Source organism: Rattus norvegicus, chromosome 1 (assembly GCF_036323735.1).
Source record: "Rattus norvegicus strain BN/NHsdMcwi chromosome 1, GRCr8, whole genome shotgun sequence".
Classification (NCBI taxonomy): Eukaryota; Metazoa; Chordata; class Mammalia; order Rodentia; family Muridae; genus Rattus; species Rattus norvegicus.
Window position 1 is genome coordinate 196,879,137 of NC_086019.1, and position 20,238 is coordinate 196,899,374.

General features: G+C 50.8%; 1 protein-coding gene across 5 annotated transcripts in view; it reads left to right on the forward strand.

Annotated features, from left to right (window-relative positions):
* The window catches only part of Lhpp (phospholysine phosphohistidine inorganic pyrophosphate phosphatase), a 91,172-nt gene that overhangs the window by 45,621 nt on the left and 25,313 nt on the right, over positions 1-20,238 (forward strand). Inside the window, exon 7 of one of the 5 annotated variants that reach the window (XM_063267900.1) lies at positions 13,244-14,316. The exons of 3 other annotated variants lie outside the window; for them this stretch is intronic. In XM_063267900.1, coding sequence (XP_063123970.1) covers positions 13,244-13,298 — 55 coding nt within the window. In that variant the 3' untranslated portion in view covers positions 13,299-14,316. Of the gene's footprint in view, positions 1-13,243; positions 14,317-19,101; positions 19,780-20,238 lie in introns of those variants that run through there. One more of the 5 variants, XM_063267903.1, reaches the window with a different exon arrangement.

The following is a 20,238-nucleotide window of genomic DNA, read 5'->3' on the forward strand; positions in this document are numbered from 1 at the left end:
CTTGACCCCCACTCTCTCCCCACCCACTACTCCTCACCCCTCGCTGACCTTCGTTGGTCTTGTCTGGGGAGCATGAACTAAGGTCATCAGACTGAGCAACAGAGGCGTCTGCAATGCCCCTTCCTGAGCGTCCATCCGGGTGGGCAGGCTTGCCTGGGGTTGGCCTTCTGGTAAAGGGTTTAGGAGGGCAGTGAGAATGCCTGACTTCTATCTCTTTTAATTTTATCTGTTTGGTTGGCTTTTTTTTCTCTTGTTTTTAGTCTCCTGTGTCTGAATTATACAGAGAGCCTTAGCAAGAATGGTGCAGTGCTTGACAATCAGAAGTGTCGGGTGGCCGGGGTACCATCAGCCTGCAGGGTGCTGTGGGGCTCCAGCCGTCCCCACACTCACAGTGTCTGATTTCTGACGAGAAGGGCTTGTTGTTGCCAGTGGGCTTGGGCTCTGTGTATCACTGCACGGCAGCCCAAAGGGCTCAGATTACAGAACCAAGACCAACCATTTCAGGTTTTTCCAAACTGTGAATGCCAAGTGCCAGTTCTGCCCAGCTCTCTCAGAACCTAGGGGCCATGGTGAAACTCACTACCCTCTCCCCATGGTGTATCCTAAGGAGCTCTTTTGACTCGTCCTTACTCCTTGACTCTTCTGGACCTGGGAAGGTGGCTGTCATGCATTAGAGACAGAGGGAGATTAGTGAGCGCTGACCTCTCAGAGTCAGCGGAGGCTGAGCTTGGGGGAGTCTGAAAAGTAGGCTCCTCGAGCCTCCAGTCTTACTACACCTTTCTGTCAGCCTCCACTCCCTCACAGCTGGGTAAGCTTCCTCAGGAGTGCTCCACCAGGAGTCTTGGCTCCCAAGGATACAGATGCTTGTGAACGGTAGGGTTTCCAGTAGTGTGTAGAATTTTGGCTGTCCTTAGTTGTTGTTTTTTCGAGAGTGGGGTGGGGCAGGAGTTAGGCAGCCCAGAGAGGAAGGAGTTAGCCTTCTTGGAACCTACTAGTAAAGAGGAAGCTTAGTTTTTCCACATGAAATAGTTTAAAATAAACTTCGAGGGGAACTTAGACAGGGCTGCTGCAGCCAGATGGGAGAGCCTGGGGTGGGCGTGTGTCCCAGCTGCTATCTTAGCCCCTGCAGCCTTGACTGAGGAAGCATCCTGCAAGTCCAGTGGGCTGTGGACAGGAGGTGGGCAAGCCAAGGCTTCAGGCTGGCCCCTGGAATGTAGTCCTGCCTCCGCTGGAGACCGCCAGGTGGCTCAGATTCCCAGGCTTCCCAGTAAAAACAATAGCCATCTCTTTAAAGGAATGCAAGGCTCACAGTATGCCAGGAGACAAGCCTCTGTACCGCTTCCTCTAACAACCCTAGAAAGTAAATAGAGTAAATTATTTAAACTCAGTGGCCTCTGGGTTTAAATAATTCAGATTCAGGAACAGTTAACAACCTAGTAGACCCTAGAGTCCACGTGAGTGTTAAGACCCCCCCCACTTCCGCTGTCTTTCCATCCGTTTTCCAGCTGCTGAGATCAGTCTAGGGTACATGATGCTATGAGGTACTCCAGGGAGAAGGTGGGCATCAGACCACTCACCGCCCACGTGGTAGGGTCCTCTTGACCAGAAACAGCCTAGAGTATAAAGGCTTCAGTGGTATCCTGAATCAAGGCCCAGAGAGTAAGTGGCAGGCATGCCCAGCCTGAAGCAAGTTGGGATGAATAGGTAGCTGTCATCAGGGCAAGGTTCTGGGTGCCACAGGTACCTCCTCTAACTCAACGCCCAGCTCAGGGCCTGCAGTAAAGTAACACTGCTCCAAAGCTCCCCAGTGCCTGGCTATAACCCTGGCAAGATGCCGTCCCTCTCCCACCCTCCAGGTGTAGGTGACCATGCCAGCCTGGGTACTTATGCAGTTGAGCCTCTCATCTCTTGACCTTTCTTGGGTTGCTCTGCCTGTGCTCTGAGGGAGGTTGGTGCAGTGGGCAGCTCTGGGCCAGCTCTTTCCCAGGCACTGTGCACCCTGGCCGTGTGCTCAGCTCGGCACTCAAACACAGCACAGCCATGTCTCTCACTCGCCTTGGTGGTTCCTGTGGGTTTTCTACTGGGGCCTGGGGCCACACGGGCTGGGCTTGCCATAGTTCAGGAACTCGTGAAAATGCTTTCATTACTTTTGAAACCAGAGGGAGAAAAGTATTTGTAGTCACTGCGCTCAAGAAAAACGCCTGGGCACAAGCCTGGGGCTCTCGATGTCCTGCCTGCTCTGCCCTGAACCTTTCAATCCCACATCTGCCCCCTGACCTCCTTCGCCTACCTGCCCTCACAGCTGCTGTCCAGCTGTGACCTGCATATATGGACCCCAGCACATGGATCCGTCTGCACACGGCCCTCCTATGCTGAAGTTCTTACTCCAGCTGTGATGGAGCCACTCTGTGCCCAGTGTCTTCCCCCCATCCCCCGCTGTGCTGCATGTGTCTTAGAAACAGGGTCTACCTTGGGTACCCTCACCGCCACCCAGTACCCATCTCAGGATATAATGCATCCCAAATCCTCTGTCTGGACCTCTTGGGGGATAGATGCCCAGACACAGGTCCTTGTCTGTGAGATGAAAAGGAGAGAGAATTTCCCCCATTCCGTCCACTACTCTGCAACCCAGGGGTCAAGGCCGTATGCAGTGGGGATAGGCCACATACCCAGGGAGGTGGGGGGGACCCCCAGACCCCATCATTCTCCCCTCAGATTTATTCTGTTCCAGAGCTGGTATTCCTGTGGGCACTTAATGGGTGCCTATGGCAGCAGCTACTGTGAGACTCCAAGGGGGAGGAGATCTGAAGCCAGACCAGGGCTAAGACTGGGGAGCCTGGGAGCAGGGAGCCGTTCTGGGATCAGCACCCTACTTGAGAAGAGAGATCTGAGCAACCAGGGCCTCTGCCACAGTGATGCTGAGCTGTGCTCTGTCCTCCTTGGCTCCATGGGTTCTGTGGGACATGCCTAGGTCCAAGCCAGCAGTCGACAGAAAGCCATTTCCTGCCCTCCAGATTCCGTTCCTTCTTCCTGTTTTCACGTGTTTAACAGAGGCTGCATTTTTTTTTCTGTTTTAAAGTTAAAGTGATTTTTCTAATTCTGCAGGAAACGTCTGCCCTTTGGAAAACACAGAAAAGCGCAGAGGAAATAACTCACAGTCCCATCTCTCTGAGGGAACCTCAGTTAGCATTTTGTTCTACCTATTTAAGAAGCAGCAGTAACAAAAAGACATAAAATGTTATATTATTTATAAAATGTAGTTTTGTACTTAAAAATCATATGATATTTGAGCATCCTATTTCTGGAGGCATGAATGTATCCTGGCAGGTGCATTAGCAGGGGGAGTGACGCTGGGGGCTGCCAGCGGCTGTGTGTGCCCAGGAAGTTGAAAGCTAGCACAGTGAAGGGGAGGTCGGGCACTTTGTCTGGCCTGGGAACCGAGTGCATCCCTCTCCCTGCCCTGTGTGCCAGAGGGGGCCTCCCACGCCCAGAAAAGTGCAAAGCTGGCTCTCCCGCCTGTGCTCTAGGAGGGAGAGGAAAGTCTGCACTTCTTGGAAGTCAAGGGTAGGGAGACGCTGTTTCTCGCTATGAGCCTTCATCTGAGGACAGTTCTGTGTACGTTTGTCATGTGCCAGCCCTGATTGGAGATACAGTCCTAGAGTTAACCTTCTTTCTGGTGTGGCCTGTGTCTGGCCAGCTCTGAAGGCCTAACACCAGAGGTGGGTGCCTCTCCGTTACGGAGTCAGTCGGGTTGATAATGCAAAAGTTGCTCTCAATGTATATCCAGCTGTTCGTGGCCTGTGGACTGGGCATTTTGATCAGAAGGCAGGTGTCAGAAGCATTTTTTTTTCTGTGCACAGGGTTCTTCACCTGCTTAAAATAATAAAAATTATCATTAATGTTCTAATAAATGGGCAAAAGCACACAAATCCTAGATGCACACAACTCGGTGAGCTAATGAATGCACTGGCCCTTCCAGCATCTTCTACCCTCCACCCCTCTGATAGCTAATAGCAGAGACAGTTTTGCCCGTCCCAGGACTTTCCATAAATGGAAACAAACCATGTGTGCCGTTCTTTCTCATGGTCAGACTTTTAAAGGGGCTTCTGCAGGCTGGCAATCAGGCCTCGAGGCACCAGCCTGTGTACTGTGGAGACATCCCCCCACCTGCAGAAACTAGGCAAGAGTCACATGCAAACATGAGCTTCTTCTGGGCTGGATGGCATGGGGGTCGTAGCCATGGGACGTACAACTAGCCTAGCATGGACTCTCCCTGAGAAGGGTTCTGAAGGGTAGAGAGGAGTACCTTGTAGGAGGGAGAGTCAGGAGAAAGGCCAGTGAGGAGGGAGGAGCAGGGCCCTGGCCATATTTCTGCCCCGTCCTTTTGATGCCTGGGGTTCAGGAAGCCTGAATGCCAGGGCAGGGACTGGAGCAGGACCTACTGCTATCCCACCCCTTAGGGGACCCCGTTTATTAGCACTACATGTTCTGCTCCTGGGCTAAGGCAGAGAGACTGACACATGTTGGTTCTGGTGGCTGCAGGAAACAGATATTTCTCCAGACCGTTCCATCTTCTTCAGAGGCTGGAGCTGTTTCTTGACCTGGATCCCTATTACCTTAAAGAAGAAGAGAGGCAGTAATGTAGGGTGGAACAGGGGACCAGTTACTGTGGCCCAGCTGTGACTTGCCCAGGCCTGCCTCTCAGTGAGTCTCAAGCTTTTCTCCCAGAAGAGGCAGAGTTGGTTGACAGGACTCTGGGGTCTGCTAGCTCCAATCACTTCCCCAACTAAGGGTCCAGAATCTTAGGGAACACTTGAAAGATCAGGCTGTGTCCCCAGGCTCGGGGCTTGGTGCAGATCTGGAAGGACAGGAGTGAGGCAGAGCTGGTGCGGTAGCTCTCAGTTGGGGCTGTAGTGGGCTTTGGGGACTCTGCAGAAAAGGGCATATTATGGAGCACTGTACAAGAGACAAAGCTGGAGTTCTGAGTGACTGTTGTAGAGCTCTCTGTGGACCTAGAGCAGAGGGTCCCTGGATGGACTTTCACTGTAGCGTGTAACTTTAATTTTTTCAAATCCTATTTTTAATGATGGTTCGTAAATGCTTTAACCTCCCCTTGTAGCCCACCACCCACCAGAGGTAGTGGGAAAAAATGGTTATTAGGATATGGGGGAAGTGGACCTGTTTAGAAAGGTTCTTTGGAGCAACTCCTGCCTGTGTTGTCTGGAAATCAGCAATTCAGTTCACAGGTTAGCAGGTGGCGGCAGCTCAATCCACTCGAAAACACTTCATAGATACATGAGCAGTCCAGTTTGGTAGATTCTGGTTAGCAACAGTGGTGACACAGCCTAGCAGAGACAGCCAGGCCTCAGCCTTGGCTAGAGTCAGCAGGAGGGGCCAACAGGAACACCAGAAGTTCGCAGCTGTGCCTCTCAGGGAAGTGAAGATCAGCAAAGGTGGGAGACCCACAAGCTTTGCACAGCTAGCTGTACCAGCAAGCCAAGCTCTTTCTCCATCACTCCATGGAGTCCCTAGTCCTCAGAAGCAGCAAGAAACTGCAGCACACCACCATATGTTTTTTGGTGCGATTCTCTATGGAGTCCCAACAAATGCAGCTCAAGTACACAATGTAAGGCTGACTAATACATGCATGTTGTCAGCAAAGAATCTTTCCTCACGTGTCCTTTCACATGCTTGCTTTAGCAGAACATCCTCTCTCCTGTGTCTGCTTCAGCAAAACGTTCCTTTAAAAGTCTGCTTGAGCCTTTCACACCTGTGTCCACTTTAACAAAATGTTCCTTCACGTGTTTGTCTCAGCAAAACACCATCCAACCGACTTTCCAAAGAACCCTTAAGTTTCCACTTCAGTGGTAGAGGCTAGGAAACAGCCACCCAGTGGCCCCAAGGCAGCCCCAGGTCAGACTGCAGAATTTATTGATTCTGTTGCTGCCCAAGTGGCAGAGCCCTCCTAACCCACATGTCATGGCCTGTCTGTAACAGAACCAGGGGCAGTAACCAACAGGGAGCGGATGCTTGTCTACCGCTCTGCCACTGTGGTAAGGACCATCATGCTCTTCCTCACAGGGGAGAAAATAGAAAAGCAACCAAGAGAGGGAACAGTGCCCTCAAAACCTCTTTGGATGTAACTCAGTGTCATCACCACGGAGGAGAGAGGCCTCAGGGCTTTGTTACCTCCTAAAGGCTTCAGCTCTTGAAACCAGTACATGGCATGTCTAGAAGGGGACACACGGAAACCTGGCCCATCTTCAGAGCCCGCCTCATCTGAGGATCCATTAGACACATCCAGCTCTCAAGTCCAGCAGTATTCATGTCCCGACCCACAACCCTCCCAGTGGAAGCCGGCAGATGTTAACAGCTCACTGCCATGTGGTCTTGTACACTTCAGCCAAGACGGAGTGCAGCGTCCTGTGCAGCATTCTTGCTGTGTAGGCAGAGTGGCTTGTTCCTCAGTGCCTCACCTCACAGGGCATCCCATGTTAAATCTGACAGCAGGCATTACGGATGGGTGCCCAGCAGGCCTCTATTGAGGCCGCGGATGTTCTTGGAACATCATGGAAGGCGGTCTCTGGAATATACTGTTCCACATGGGCATGACATACATGAGCCACATTACAGCTAAGCCCTGGGCACCCTCAGCAGAGAGAGGGTTATAGCCTCAGTCCCTGCTGGCCCCTCAGTGAGGAAGACACCCGAGTCCTGGGGAGAGCCGAATCCTTGTGGCAACAAAAGTTTTGAGTGCCGGAGCCTTGGCTTAGTGCTTCTCTCCTACGGCAGACAGATGTTTGACTATGCCAGCTTCTAGGAGCATCCCTGTAGCCTGGTTAGAACTGTCCCAGAGTGTGACTGAGGCCTCACAGTGATGGTGACAGACCTAAGCAGATGGTGTCAGTCACCCCTCAGCATGTCCTTCCATCCGCAGTCCCAAGGGTGAATATTCAAGCCATTTGTTTTGGGACGAGAGAGGGCTTTCCATTACAAACAAACAAGATACACTTTCTTACGTCACATTTCACAGCTGTTCCTAATTTCTCACTTCAGTGTTTAGACTTAAGATTCACCGGTGATTCTGTTAATTCTGTTTACAAATGTCTATGGGCAAAGACATGTTCTAGGAAAGTCCACAACCTGTCCTCCCCATTGTCCACAGGCAGAGTTTGAACAGGCGGAAGGCGTGAGCCTCTGCCTCCCTCTCTTGGGCTATTACTGCTCCTCACTGCCTTTGGCCTGTGTTGTGGTAAAGGTTCTGACCAGCACTTGGCCAATAGGTTTGGCCTCTGAGCAGAAGAATTCAGACTGTGGGGAATGCTGGGCTAGACTCAGGAATGACCGCAGAGGTCCAGGCAGCAGAGGCTGGTGAAGGAGGGTTAAGAGCTAACTATGCTTCATGGCCTCCCCAGTGAGCACAGCCTAGGACTGTCTCCCAAGGAAATAGGCACACACTACAGCCCAGTCATGCACAGCCTATTGGGTAAAGATGGCGTTCTCTATGGATATGGAGTATGTATGGATATCACTGACCCACTTTGAATTGGGGTGTCATGGGGAAAGGGCACGGCTGCCCCTGTTACAGTAGAGGGCGTGAAAAGGGGATATAGATGTGGGATAGGAGGCCAGTGAGTAGAACCAAAGCAGTCAGCCTTACAGTGCAGGGGAGGATTGGACGTTGGTGTTGCAATATGACTTCCATATGGGTGGCAAAAGGCTCATGGGGGTCTGGGGAGATGGCTCAGTGGGTAAAGAGGTTGCTCTGTAAACACAAGGACCTCAAAGTCCCCAGAAACTGTATAAAAAGACCTGGGTGGTGTATGCTTTTACTGTCGGCAGAAGAGAGGCAGAGACAGGCAGGTCCCTGGATTTCACTGGTTTGACAGCCTAGCCATTGGGGAATTTGGGGCCAAAGTGGGAGAACCCGGATGGTAAAGCCTGAGGGTTTCAGGTGTGCATTTACACGTGGGGTGGGGGCTGAAGGCATGTACACACACACACGCGCGCGCACAGAGAGAGAGAGAGAGAGAGAGAGAGAGAGAGAGAGAGAGAGAGAGATATCCTGGGGACATGCTCATGGCAACCAGCTGTCGTGGACTTCCAAAGACATGTGTTCTGTTCTTCCTCCTTCCTCCCTCCCAACTTCAAAGCCCCTCAGTCTGTATAGCAGGGTGAGGAGAGGGGCCGGGGGTGGGCAGCCTTCACGATGAAGCCCTAAAGAGTGTTTTAGCAGTGTGACAACCCCGAGGAATCAGAATGGTCCCTTGGCTAATTTACATGCTATACATTTGGGGTTTTAGTGGGGCATAATTGTAATCCATATGCCGGTTAAGGTAATTACACTTATAAACCTAATATAATCCATAGATCAATGGGTTCAGAGCTAATTAAGGCAGCCGTAATTAACATTTACAAAACCCTTGCAATTACTGCATATCCTCTAAGCCGGCCTTCCAAGCTGATAATGAGCCCCATTCAGCTCTCTGTCCTGCACATTGGGGCCCTCTGGGGCGCTCTGTGAAGAGGGGTCAGCACCTGTGTTACCACCCCCAGGGCTCCCAAGCAGGGCCCTAGTAGGATAGAGGCAACTCCGGGAGGCAGGATCATGTGCCTTATTTGCTGGCCAGTTGGTTCCCTCGGCAAAGGGCATTCTGGAAAAAGGGAAGGAGAAATGGATGTATTGAACCCTCAAGCCCAAAGCCGGCTTCTCACCTGGGAAACATGGACCTTCCCCAGGCTCTGAAGGATGACCCGAGGTCTCCCCATTGTCCCCTGCGTCTGCCCGCAGCACATGGTTTCTGCCCTGAGTGGAACTGGGTAAGAAGGAGCCTCCAGGAAACCCAGACAGCAAACACTAGGGTGATGGACTGCTACACCTGAGGGGCATACAGAGACCCTCTGCCCACCATTCTCGTGTGGGAAGGAGGACACTTCAGGGCTGTGCACAGAAGGATTTGGGAAGGATTTATTGCTTGAGCCACCTGGCTGCTGGTGATTCTTTTTGAGATCTTTAGCCTTTACATGATGGGTATATAAGGATAAAAACAGTGGGTATAGCTGGGTGGTATTGGCACACGCCTTTAATCTCAGCACCCCTGGAGGCAGAAGCAGGTGGATCTCTATGAATCCGAGGTCAGTCTGGTCTATAGAGTGAGTTCCAGGGCAGCCAGGACTTCACAGAGAAACCCTGTCTTGAAAAACCAAAACCAAAACAACAACAACACAGCAAATAAAGTGCTCAGTGTAGAGCCTTGTACACAGTACCCTTGCCGTCTACAGTGACCAGGAGGGCAGGGTCAGTGGGGCAGGGACAAGGACAGATAGGCAGTACCTGGGCCAGTGCCTATGTCCTACTGGTGTCTCTGCGTCTGGGGTTACTTGGTGGGCCCTCGCCTCTCCTCATTTCTACACTGCCTAGAATTTTCAGAACTTTGCACCTCTATCAGACATTTCTAGCTAGAAGCAGATTCCTTTGATGGAGTGATAGGACAGGGTGCACAGGGGAGCATGTATGTATGTGTGTATGTATGTGTGTATGTATGTGTGTATGTATGTATGTATGTATGTATGTATGTATGTGAGGGTCACACTCCTGTTGGAGAAAATGGTAGGCCCTCGTGGCGGCTGTTGTTTTTGAGTACTCATACAGATTCCATGCACTGATACCCAATGACAGCAGCGCAGCCAGAACGGCCAGGTGTGTTTTATGGGTAAGGTAACAAGCACAGACCGGCCGAGTTATAGTTCTGAGTTTGTTCACAAAGTGTGACTGGGCCAGGATTTGAACCCAGGCTTCTATGACTCACTATAACCCGTGCCTCTGCAGGGATCCCCACCTTCTTCTCCTCCTAAGTGAGCTGTGAGGCTGAGTCAGGATAGGGGTGTCAGGGGACAAGAAGCAGGTCAAGGCTGCAGGGTCCACACAAGATGAGAGGAGATGAGACCACAGTCTGGAAACCCTGCCCAGGGACACTTGGGTGGTCTGTTGATCTGCCCAGGTTCCACAGAGAACCTGCCATTGAAGGGAGAATACCACAGAGAGGCCTCCTTACCAAGTCCTGCTGTATTCCCTGCTCAGAACCGTGCTGAGTCCTGTGTGTCAGTGCAAGTGTGGCCCACCCATCTCATTTAATCACACTGTCTCTGCCACCTGGGAATGCTGAGAGTCCCAACAGAGGTAGGCACGGCAGGGGCTCCCTTTCCCTGCACAGAACTGCTACAGGCCTCACCCATGGACATACTTGATCTCCTTTTCTACTTTCTTTAAAGTGAGAGAACCTCTCTGTCATGACCATCAGCCTCCCTATTAAAAACAACAACAAACCCCCAAACAAACAACAAACCAACCACTGTAGCTGTGCAGTGGTGGTGGACACCTTTATCTAATTCCAGCACTTGGGAAACAGAGGCAGGCGGAGGTTTGAGGCCAGCCTGGTCCTAGGACAGCCAGGGCTATATATAGAGAAACCCTGTCTTGAAAAAAAAAACAACCAAATCAAACCAAATACCGAGTGTAATAGTTGGTTTTTCTCTTATTAAAAAATTTTTAAAATGTGTATGTATGTGTAAATTTATGTACACCATGTTCAGAAACCTGTGGAGGGTAGACTAGGATGTCAGACTCCGAACTGGAGTTAAAGGCAATTGTGAGATCCTCCGTGAGGGCTTAGAGCTGAACATGGCCCCCCTGCAAAAGCAATAAAAGGGTCCTGTCACCCACACTGGGAGTTATTATTATAGATTATAAAGCTGCCGACACCTAGAGCTCTGGATGGGGTTCAGGTCCCAGCTCTGCACTGAGCTGTTTCCGTATGTTGACTCTCTGGAGCCGTACCCTCAAGCCCAGATATGGGTACATCACTTATCCTGTTTAGAGACATGGGAAACCCTGGGCTGTAGTTGTACCTCTGTGACACAGTGGAGTCAGACTGAACAATGGCTGGCTTGCCACCAATACTCAGCATTTGTTCAGTGCTCGTCCCTGCAGCCACCAGAGGCCACCACTCTGAGGTGACAAGGGCAGTATTTAAAACTCAGGCAGTCTGGCTCCCAAACTTGTGTTTCTATTTGCCGTTGAGAATTTAGCAAAACTCAAAAAATAAGGTACTGGCCATCCCAGTAGCCCGTGGGATTTCTGATAGCATCTGCTGTCCACCTTAAACCCATCCCAGTAGCTCGTGGGATTTCTGATAGCATCTGCTGTCCACCTTAAACCCATCCCAGTAGCTCGTGGGATTTCTGATAGCATCTGCTGTCCACCTTAAACCCATCCCAGTAGCTCGTGGGATTTCTGATAGCATCTGCTGTCCACCTTAAACCCATCCCAGTAGCTCGTGGGATTTCTGATAGCATCTGCTGTCCACCTTAAACCCGCCTGCACGCTGAGGCACATGGCAAGCCCAGTGCTCCGTTTGGAAATGAGTTGGGAGCCCACGCCCTTTCTCTTTCCAGTGACGGGTGAAGGGCATCCCTCTACATCATTGAGCCTGTCACCATGGTGCCTTTTCCTGTGTGGCCACACCATTGCTGGCCTTTGATGATCACTGGCAGATGATACAGTTGTCCTCGGTGCTATTGTGTGCTTGTTTGGTCTCTCTGTAGCTCAGGGGGCCCTGGAACGCATTCCGTAGTCCTGACTGATCTTGAACTCACGGCAATTCTTCCGCCTCAGCCTTCCAAGCACTGGGATGATGGGTATGAGCTACCATCCCTGTCACTAACCCTGCAGACAGGTCACCATGGTCATTCTTGTTAACATGGCCTTGCACTTTTTTGTGATCTCTGCATTGGAGTAAATTCTTCATAGGAAGTCACTGACTGCGCAGAATTCTAAGACTTGAATGTTTCTGCAGAGTTCTCCCTCCCGTCACTGTTACCCTGTCTGTATGACGGATATCTTATTTCTTCTTATTCATGACAACAAAAAGTGCCAAGACACAGCGCTGTCTTTTTAGAGCAGGCCTTTACTGAGGGGAAATGGAGTCATCGTTGATGGCTGACAAGACTCTCCCCCAACCCCCAATGATAAATCGCATGTTCACTTGGACTTTCTTGTGTTTTTTGTTTTTGTTTTTTGGTGTTTTTTTGTTTTTTGGGTTTTTTTTTTTGTTTTGTTTTTTGTTTTTTGGGTTTTTTGTTTTGTTTGTTTGTTTGTTTTTGATGAAGGCTTTCCCCTAATGAGAAATCAGCATTTCATCAAAAATGGGATGCAGATTCTGTGGCTTATTTATCCCCTGAAGATGCCTCTTTTTTGTTCTCTAAGCCAATCAGATACTAATGACCGAAGATGCTGGCAAATTAATTTCAGGCATGTGAGACGGGTCGTCCTGCACATAAGGCTCCTGGCCAAGAAACTACATTGTAGTCAAAATGGTGAGGCTGTGTAGGCTCAGCACAGACCAGGGCTCAATTCCACACATAGACACTTTCTGTCAGGAAACCAGACACCCTCAGCAAGTGCCTGGTAGAGTATGGCCAGTGTGATCTTCTTGTCTCTTGTCATAGGAAAAGCTACACTACTTCCTATGAAGGCATAGCCTTAATATGGCCAATTCAGAAGCAGAACCTTCCAGAAGGCTCGTAGGAAATGACTGGGTAGCAGTTATGAAGGCAGAATCAGCAGGCAGGTGACTTTTGCCATGTTGCTGCGCACGCGCGCACGCGCACACACACACACACACACACACACACACACACACACACACGCGCGCGGCCCTCACCTGCCCCGCACCTTACAGAATGGGCCGAATGTCATTTCCATCATTGTGTGAGCCTTTAATGTTTTCATTTTCCTTCCTGGGCCCGGATGTTGAGCATGAGGGTGTCAGAGATCTTGCTAAGGAAAGGTGGATCGGCCAGAGTAGGGACTTCACAGCAATAGACAAGCCACGTCATCTGCCAAGCAGCTCCCTGCCTGGCATTCTTTGGGAGGATGTTTGGCGAGAACATTAAGTCCTTCAGTTCTTTTTCTACTTTCTTGCTTGGACTTGCAGGCCCTTAATGCAGGAAACAAAAGAAATTATAAATAAATCTTGGCCACCTTCCTGGCCTGGACAACTCCATGGCTGGGCCTGTCCCTTCCTCTTATCAGATCTAGCTGTGTTCTCCACAGTGATTCTGAGCACAAGCACTGGGCCTCACCACGGAAAGGCAGCTAGCCATGGTTTCAGAGAGATGAGAGGGACTTGAAAAACAAGGGGGCCGTGGAGAGCACTTCAACAGGGTAGCTTCCTCCCAGCAGGACGGAGCCATTGGAAGTGGAGCCTGGACTCTGGAATGCTCACCAGCTCTCCTAGACTTCGAAAATATTGGGCCTCTGTTGCCCTCTGGCCCTCGGGAAACACGAACCTGGCACTGAAGATGGCTGAGCGGGATCTGGATGCACCTGCTAGGATGTGTGCTAGTTGACTCTGGCTGCACTGTGTCCTCCACTCCCCTAGCTGTGGGTTCCAGGCTTCCAGCCAGGGACCTGGCTAGCTTCCCTAGGGCCCACACCCTTCCTTCCAGATCACAACCCAAGCTGTATTGATAGAATGGCCACCCACCAAGGCAACAGTGAGGGGGTAGGGAGGAGACCTAGTAGAAGAGCCCTAGGCTGGAATATTTCACACAGGGCCATGAATAGATCCTGGAAGATGCTCTCGGCAGCCTGGAAGACTGATTCTTAGAGCACTAGCAATCGTTGTCCCCTGCACTGCCCTCAAACGCACCTGTGTGGGATGTGTAATGCCAGCTCTGGGTTGCATAGACAGTGGGTATCATGTGCCCGATGCATCCATGAGAACCCAGCACATAAACATGAGAGGTTGCCAAACCCTTAGGCCAACATGAAGCTCATCGTCGCTTGCCTGCATCCAGTCACAATGAACCCATGTATATGCGTTAAATGAGACCCTTTGTGCTGAGCACCATGTCAACCTAGTTAAGGCTGACAACAAGAAACCGGGGGAATGGGCCTCGGTGAAACGGAGCCAAAGGAGAAATCTTGTAAAGCGGTTGTTTGCAATTGAGCCGTGGTTAAGGACTGTGGCAGAGACGCTCAGGCTAAGATGTCAGCAAAGAGAACTTCAAATGCAAGAAAGGAGCAAACAAAACACATGACTCAAAAAACAAAACAAAGCAAAAAACACACATAGGGGCTGGAGAGATGGCTCAGTGGTTAGGAGCACTGACTGTTCTTCCAGAGGTCCTGAGTTCAAATCCCAGAATCCACATGGTGGCTCACAACCATCTATAATGGGATCCGATGGCCTCCTCTCGTGACAGCAACAGTGTACTCATATGCATAAAATAAATAAATATAAATCTTGAAAAGAAGACCAACTATGTAAACAAAGACACCACGTGGAGAGCCCTGGCGATGATGGAGGTCAGCATGTTGACTTTGCCAGCAACATGCTGCTGTTAGCGGGGATTGAGTAACAGATTTCTTACAACTCCGGGTGAATTGACACATATCTTGGGAAGTTTACTGATAGTATATCAAGAAAGAAAGGAACCTTTGCTTGTAGCGTACTAAAGAGAAGGCTTCAGTAACCCAAGGTAGATGCTAACGATAGGCCTTGAACACATGCTAAGTTGGGGAGGGAGTCTCAGAGGTGCAGAGGTAGGGGCTTGGAGTCAGCTGTCTGTCTGGACATGGATGTTGGCGTCCTTCATACGGACATTTATGGAGTATCTGCTGGGAGTGAATGCTGGACACCAGCCCTGCTTCCCCAGTGGGAGGTGGATTAGTACAGGTGATTCTGGACTGGGAGCTATGCCCAGCACTGTGGAATCATGGAGAGTTTTTTTTCCTGTTTCCAGAGTTTGGTAGAGCTACATTATTGTTTATTAAGGAAAAGGTTGGGTATTGGGAAAGGAAGCCACCTGGCCATTCTCAGAGGACCGCTCGGGTGCACAGTGGCCTGGGAAGCCATTTGGCAGGTGCTCTGGGCTGGAAGGCCTGACCTGCCTGCCAGGCTGTGGGAGAACTCGTGACTGGTGCACTGCTGGGCTCTGCCCTGACTCCCCTGACACACCCTGTTCCAGCCTGTCCTCCCATCAGGCACCAGACCAGAGAACACTTGAGCCAGGCCACAGCTGTCATAGGAGACAGTGCTGGTCCCACACAGTGCCGTCACCCTGCAGTCTGACTTGTGCCCTCCTCCACACGTCTCTAGTACCCTGCACTGCTCTCCATGAGCATCAGGTGAGACCAACCTGAGGCTGTGAAGAGACTTTGTCCGTGCAGCCCTTGCTCTCCACAGCCTGTAGCCTGCTGAGAAACTGTGTAGGTGGGGAGTTTCCAGGTTTGCAGTACCTTTTGGCTACACTGGAGGGTTTTGTTTGCCTGCCTGCTTGTTCTGTATCTGCCTGCAGAAGTGAGAGCCATCCTCCCTTGTGGGAGTCTATAAAAGAATGAAGAACCTTGGGTCAGTGAGATGGCTTATTCAGTAAAGGAGATTGCTGCCAAGCCTGACAACCTGAGTTATAGATCCCAGGACCTACATGGTAGAAAGAGAGAACCATTTTCTTTTTTAAAAGCTGTCCTCTGACCTCCACACAGACCCTTGGCATGGGCTCTATGACATATGTACTGCCCAATAAATTAAAAAAAAAACCTTAGGTATTTATTAAATTAAAATGTAATTGCATCATTTTCTCCTCTTTTCTTCCTCTACCCGCTGTTGTGTCCACCCCACCCTTTATACTCTCTCAAATTCATGACCTCTTTTTCTTAAAAAAGAAAGAAGAAAATGTTTTAACAAAAAGTACAGGCACCCTGGGACTCTATGTGCAAGCTGTAATCTCCCCAAATATAACCGCCAGCATGTCTCTCTCTGCTGCAGGTTTCATTTAGGGTTATGGCTTGGTTCGGGGTACTAGTTTAAATCTGTACCTAGATATGCAGCCCATCACTCTGAACGTGTGAGCTTTGGGGACTGAGGATACAGCATTGCCAGGTTTGCTGATGGGAATCTGTATGGAGGAGGCTGTGTGGGCTGCATGGCAACCTCAGCAGTAACAAGGAAGCAAGAAGGGAGGGAGCCGGCGAGAGGTCGGTGGGCACACCCAGGCTGAAGCATCCCCTTCATTGTCTCAGTAGGCCACCGAGACCTTGCCCGAAGGTCAGGAGACAGCTAAGGAGGAAGGCAAACAGCCAGTCCTGCTGACTCCTGGCTGCATGGGCTGGTTCCAAGAGTGAAGGAGAGAAACCCTTCTGCCTTCAGAAGCCAAGGCAACAAAGCTGAGGGCGACCTCTGCTGTCCTCAGAGGGCCCGGTTACCAGGCTCCGAGGCCCATCCTGTCCCTGGGTGGCCTGGAGCTCCAGCCTTGGCAGCTGTGCAGTGTTTGTTGTGGGTAGTTACCATGCCACCCTCTGGTATCTCAGTGAAAGAGGCCCAAGGACAGGTGTGGCTGAGCACAGAGATTCCCAGTCTGCCCTGGCCCCAGACGCACCTTCTCCTCTTACCCCAAGGGGACAGATCCTCGAGATGACTACCATGTTGAATACTCTCTAGTTCTTGGCACCTTCTCTATGCCAGCAGTCTGGTTAGAGTGGCCGGGTCCCAGAAGCAACTTACACTCAGTAGGGCTTACACTCAGTAGGGCTTACACTCAGTAGGGCTTATCCGTGCCTCCCGGGGGACAAGCCACTTTCTTGTCTCCCAGAGGCCATTAAGCTGGAGACCAGGGAGGTCATTCCTGCTCTGCTTGCCCTCCCTGGTGATCTAAACAGTGTGGATGACTGTTGTGGGTCTGAGGGTACTGGAAGCAGCTTGGTGGTACTGTCCTTCCTCCTGGTTCCTCAGAGTCATGGTTCATTCCCACCTTGGAACATCCACCATGGAAACGTTTATACCATGAAAACCAGCCAGTGTGTCAAAGCAGGGGTCCCATCCTCAGGAACAATATACAGCTGCTTAGTCCTGTCTTCTGTGCAGGGTTGATAGGATGCCCTCAGAGCTCAATTGTGTGAGGTGGGCAGTTGCTCCTCACTTGTATGAAGGAGGCAGTCTGGTGAGCAGCTATGAAGAGGTCTGCCAGTCTAAGTTCATCGTCACCATACTGACCCTTTCCACTGTCTTTCCCCATACTGGTCAGGAGCAGGGTCCTGCTTCTCACGTCAGGGCTCCATTCTTCACTGTAGGCACAGGCCTAGAGAAGGGTACCCCAGTAGGCACAGGCCTAGAGAAGGGTACCCTAATAGGCACAGGCCTAGAGAAGCGTGCCCCAGTAGGCACAGGCCTAGAGAAGTGTGCCCCAGTAGGCACAGGCCTAGAGAAGGGTACCCTAATAGGCACAGGCCTAGAGAAGGGTACCCTAATAGGCACAGGCCTAGAGAAGTGTGCCCCAGTAGGCACAGGCCTAGAGAAGGGTACCCCAGTAGGCACAGGGCTAGAGAAGGGTACCCCAGTAGGCACAGGCCTAGAGAAGGGTACCCTAATAGGCACAGGCCTAGAGAAGTGTGCCCCAGTAGGCACAGGCCTAGAGAAGTGTGCCCCAGTAGGCATCCAGAGCCTGCATCCATCCGGCTCCCCTTCAGATGGCGCCAGCCAGGTGTCGGAAACCCCAGCCCCAAGCAAAGCTCTCTGTCATTGTCCTTGTGACCCAGGCTCCTGCCAAGAGCAGCGGCACATTCTGGTGATCCCAGCTCTGAAGATGTAGAACTGAGAAGTTCCCTGGGATTTGCCAGCAAGTCTTGCCAATTGGTGAGTTCCAGGTTCAGTGAGAGACTCTGTCTCAGAACGTGAGGTGGAGGAGCAATTGACTGATCACCAGCGTCTGGAACACCCTGTGGCGGGTCGGCCTGATGCTGCTTGATTGTGATGATATTGGTTTCTCAGGATGTGGTTGCCACTGACAACCAGATCCTCATGAGCACAGAGTGTTGCCATATGAACCCTCTCAGCAATTTAACTGGAAGGTGAGAGCCTGTGATTGGGCAGTGGAGGGAGAGAAGGTGGGACTGCAAGTTCAAGTGAGGGGGTTGCAAGGAGAGGAAAAGGAAAGGAAGACAGAGGGGAGGAAACTGACGTGGACCAGGACCACATGACCAGGAGAAACAGCAAGTAACAAGGGGCTTATAGCTTGGGTGTGAGTTAGCATAGCTCGACACCAGCCTAATCTAGGCTTATAGCTTATAAATAAAATACCCGGATGGTATGTCTTTTCTATGGACTTGTTAGGATTATAAATTCCTATCCCCACCATACGTGGAACTATTGGATACATTGACAGAGCAGCGGCACACGGCTCACCGAGCAGCCTTGTCATGTTCTTGTAGTGTACTTAGGAACCTGTTCTCTCCTAGGCAGCAGTCACTGGGTGGCCACACTGTGAGTTCCTGAGTGCTGGGATCCCAGCTGTGCTCTGTCATGCTCTTTATTACTTTGTATTACTATTGTTGTTGTTGTTGTTTTTAGACAAGTTCTCACTATGCAGAACTTTCTAGGTAGTATCCTAGAAACTCACTATATACACCGGGCTGGTCTCCAACACAGAGATCCACCTGCCTCTGCCCCCCCAAGTGCTGGGACTCAAGGTGTGCAATGCTGTGCCTAGCAATAACTTTGGATTTATAGAAGGTTCCCAAAATAGCCATTGATCCTGTCACGTCTCTTCCTAATTTCCTGCTCACATCTGGTTCATGTTTCCCATCCAGGGAGCTGACATCCTTTGCTTGGGCCTCACTGCAGACTTTTTGCATATTTTGATTACTTGTCAGGAATGAATTCCCTGAAGTGTGCTTGCCGGGCCACTGGAGACAGATGCACTGCTCAATTCTTGATTTTCTATTAAGAAAGGGAGGGTTGTGTCATTCGACAGAGTGAACAAGGGTCATGTGGCTCCCTCATTCACTGGCCTCTGCATTGTTGGCAAGCTCAATTAGAACGCTGGGATCCAGACCACTGGGACAACCCTCCTCCCCTCTTTTGCCTCATATAGTCCAGGCTAGCCTTGAAATTCTGATCCTCCTCCCTCTGCCTCCCAACTTCTGAAATAATAGCATTGTGTCCAGTTTTTGTGGAGCCCCGGGCTTTGAGCTTGTTAGACATATACCCTTGTCAGCTGAGCTACGTTTGTAGCTCCCAGAACCCCCCCTTTTTTTTTTAGATTTGGAAAGTGAGACTGGCATTTCCGGAAGCTATCCCTGACCCAGGAGATTCTTCTCTTCAAACAGCTACTTCCCTGACCTGAGAATCTGACAGGTTCTGGTTTATGTGCCATACCTCGGAAACACAGAGACCTTCTCTCATAACCTCTGGGTATACTGACCTCCTGAAGCCACCATACTGCCCTGGCAGCTGTCATTGATGGTCATGGCAGCCTCAGGCCTGAACCCAGTGTAGTGGCATGTAGGCATCCAAGACCCAGTGCCGGTGCCCCTTTCTCTTCCATCAACACTCAACAGTGCGCGTTGTCTGTGTGTACTAGTAAGAAACCAGAAAGACAGGCGGATGAGACCCGCCTGCCAAAATATCTGATGCCACACAGAGCAGGAAGCCATGTTTGACACATGGCTCTCAGCACGCAGTCTTGGCAGACAAGCAAGAGCATCAGGGGAGTAAGCTTGCTGGGCAGAACATGCCAGCATCAGGTCCCCAGATAAGTGCAGGCTCATGCACTGCCTGGGTTGTTCCCCAGAGGGATACCATCCACCCAGCCTGCTTGAATCCCCAACCTCCCTCCACTGCCTAGCCATGCTGTGTTTCTGTCTGTGGCTTCTGCCTCCACACCACAGAGCCCTTTGGAATCTAAACAGAAATAAAATAGGTCTGTAACCTTTAAAAACACCTGCCTGAGACCAAATATCTAGCCATTACAAATAGAGGCAATCAGGACGTTTGCCATAAAGAACACTAGAAGATATACCTGGGCCAAGTGATGGGAATCAGCGTCCCATACTCGAGATGAGTTGAAGAGGGGGGACTTGACCTCATGTCAGTGTCCCTCCCGTGATACTGTTGCAGTCCAGCACAGCACATGTAGAGGTACCCAAACACACTGGGCATGCGTGTCAGCACAAATGTGGGGAAAATGGTTGAGGTAAACATGCCCTCCTCTCTGTAGGCATCGTTTATCTCCTCGGAATGCATCAGCTCCTGACCTTCTAGACCAGTAGCTCTCAACCCTTTTGAAGGTCAAACAACCATGTCACAGGGGTCACTTGGAGCCAGCGGCATCCCTGAGCCACTCAGATGCAGGTCCAGTTGCTCTGCTCCGTGGCCAGAAGTCACTGTACATTTGAAT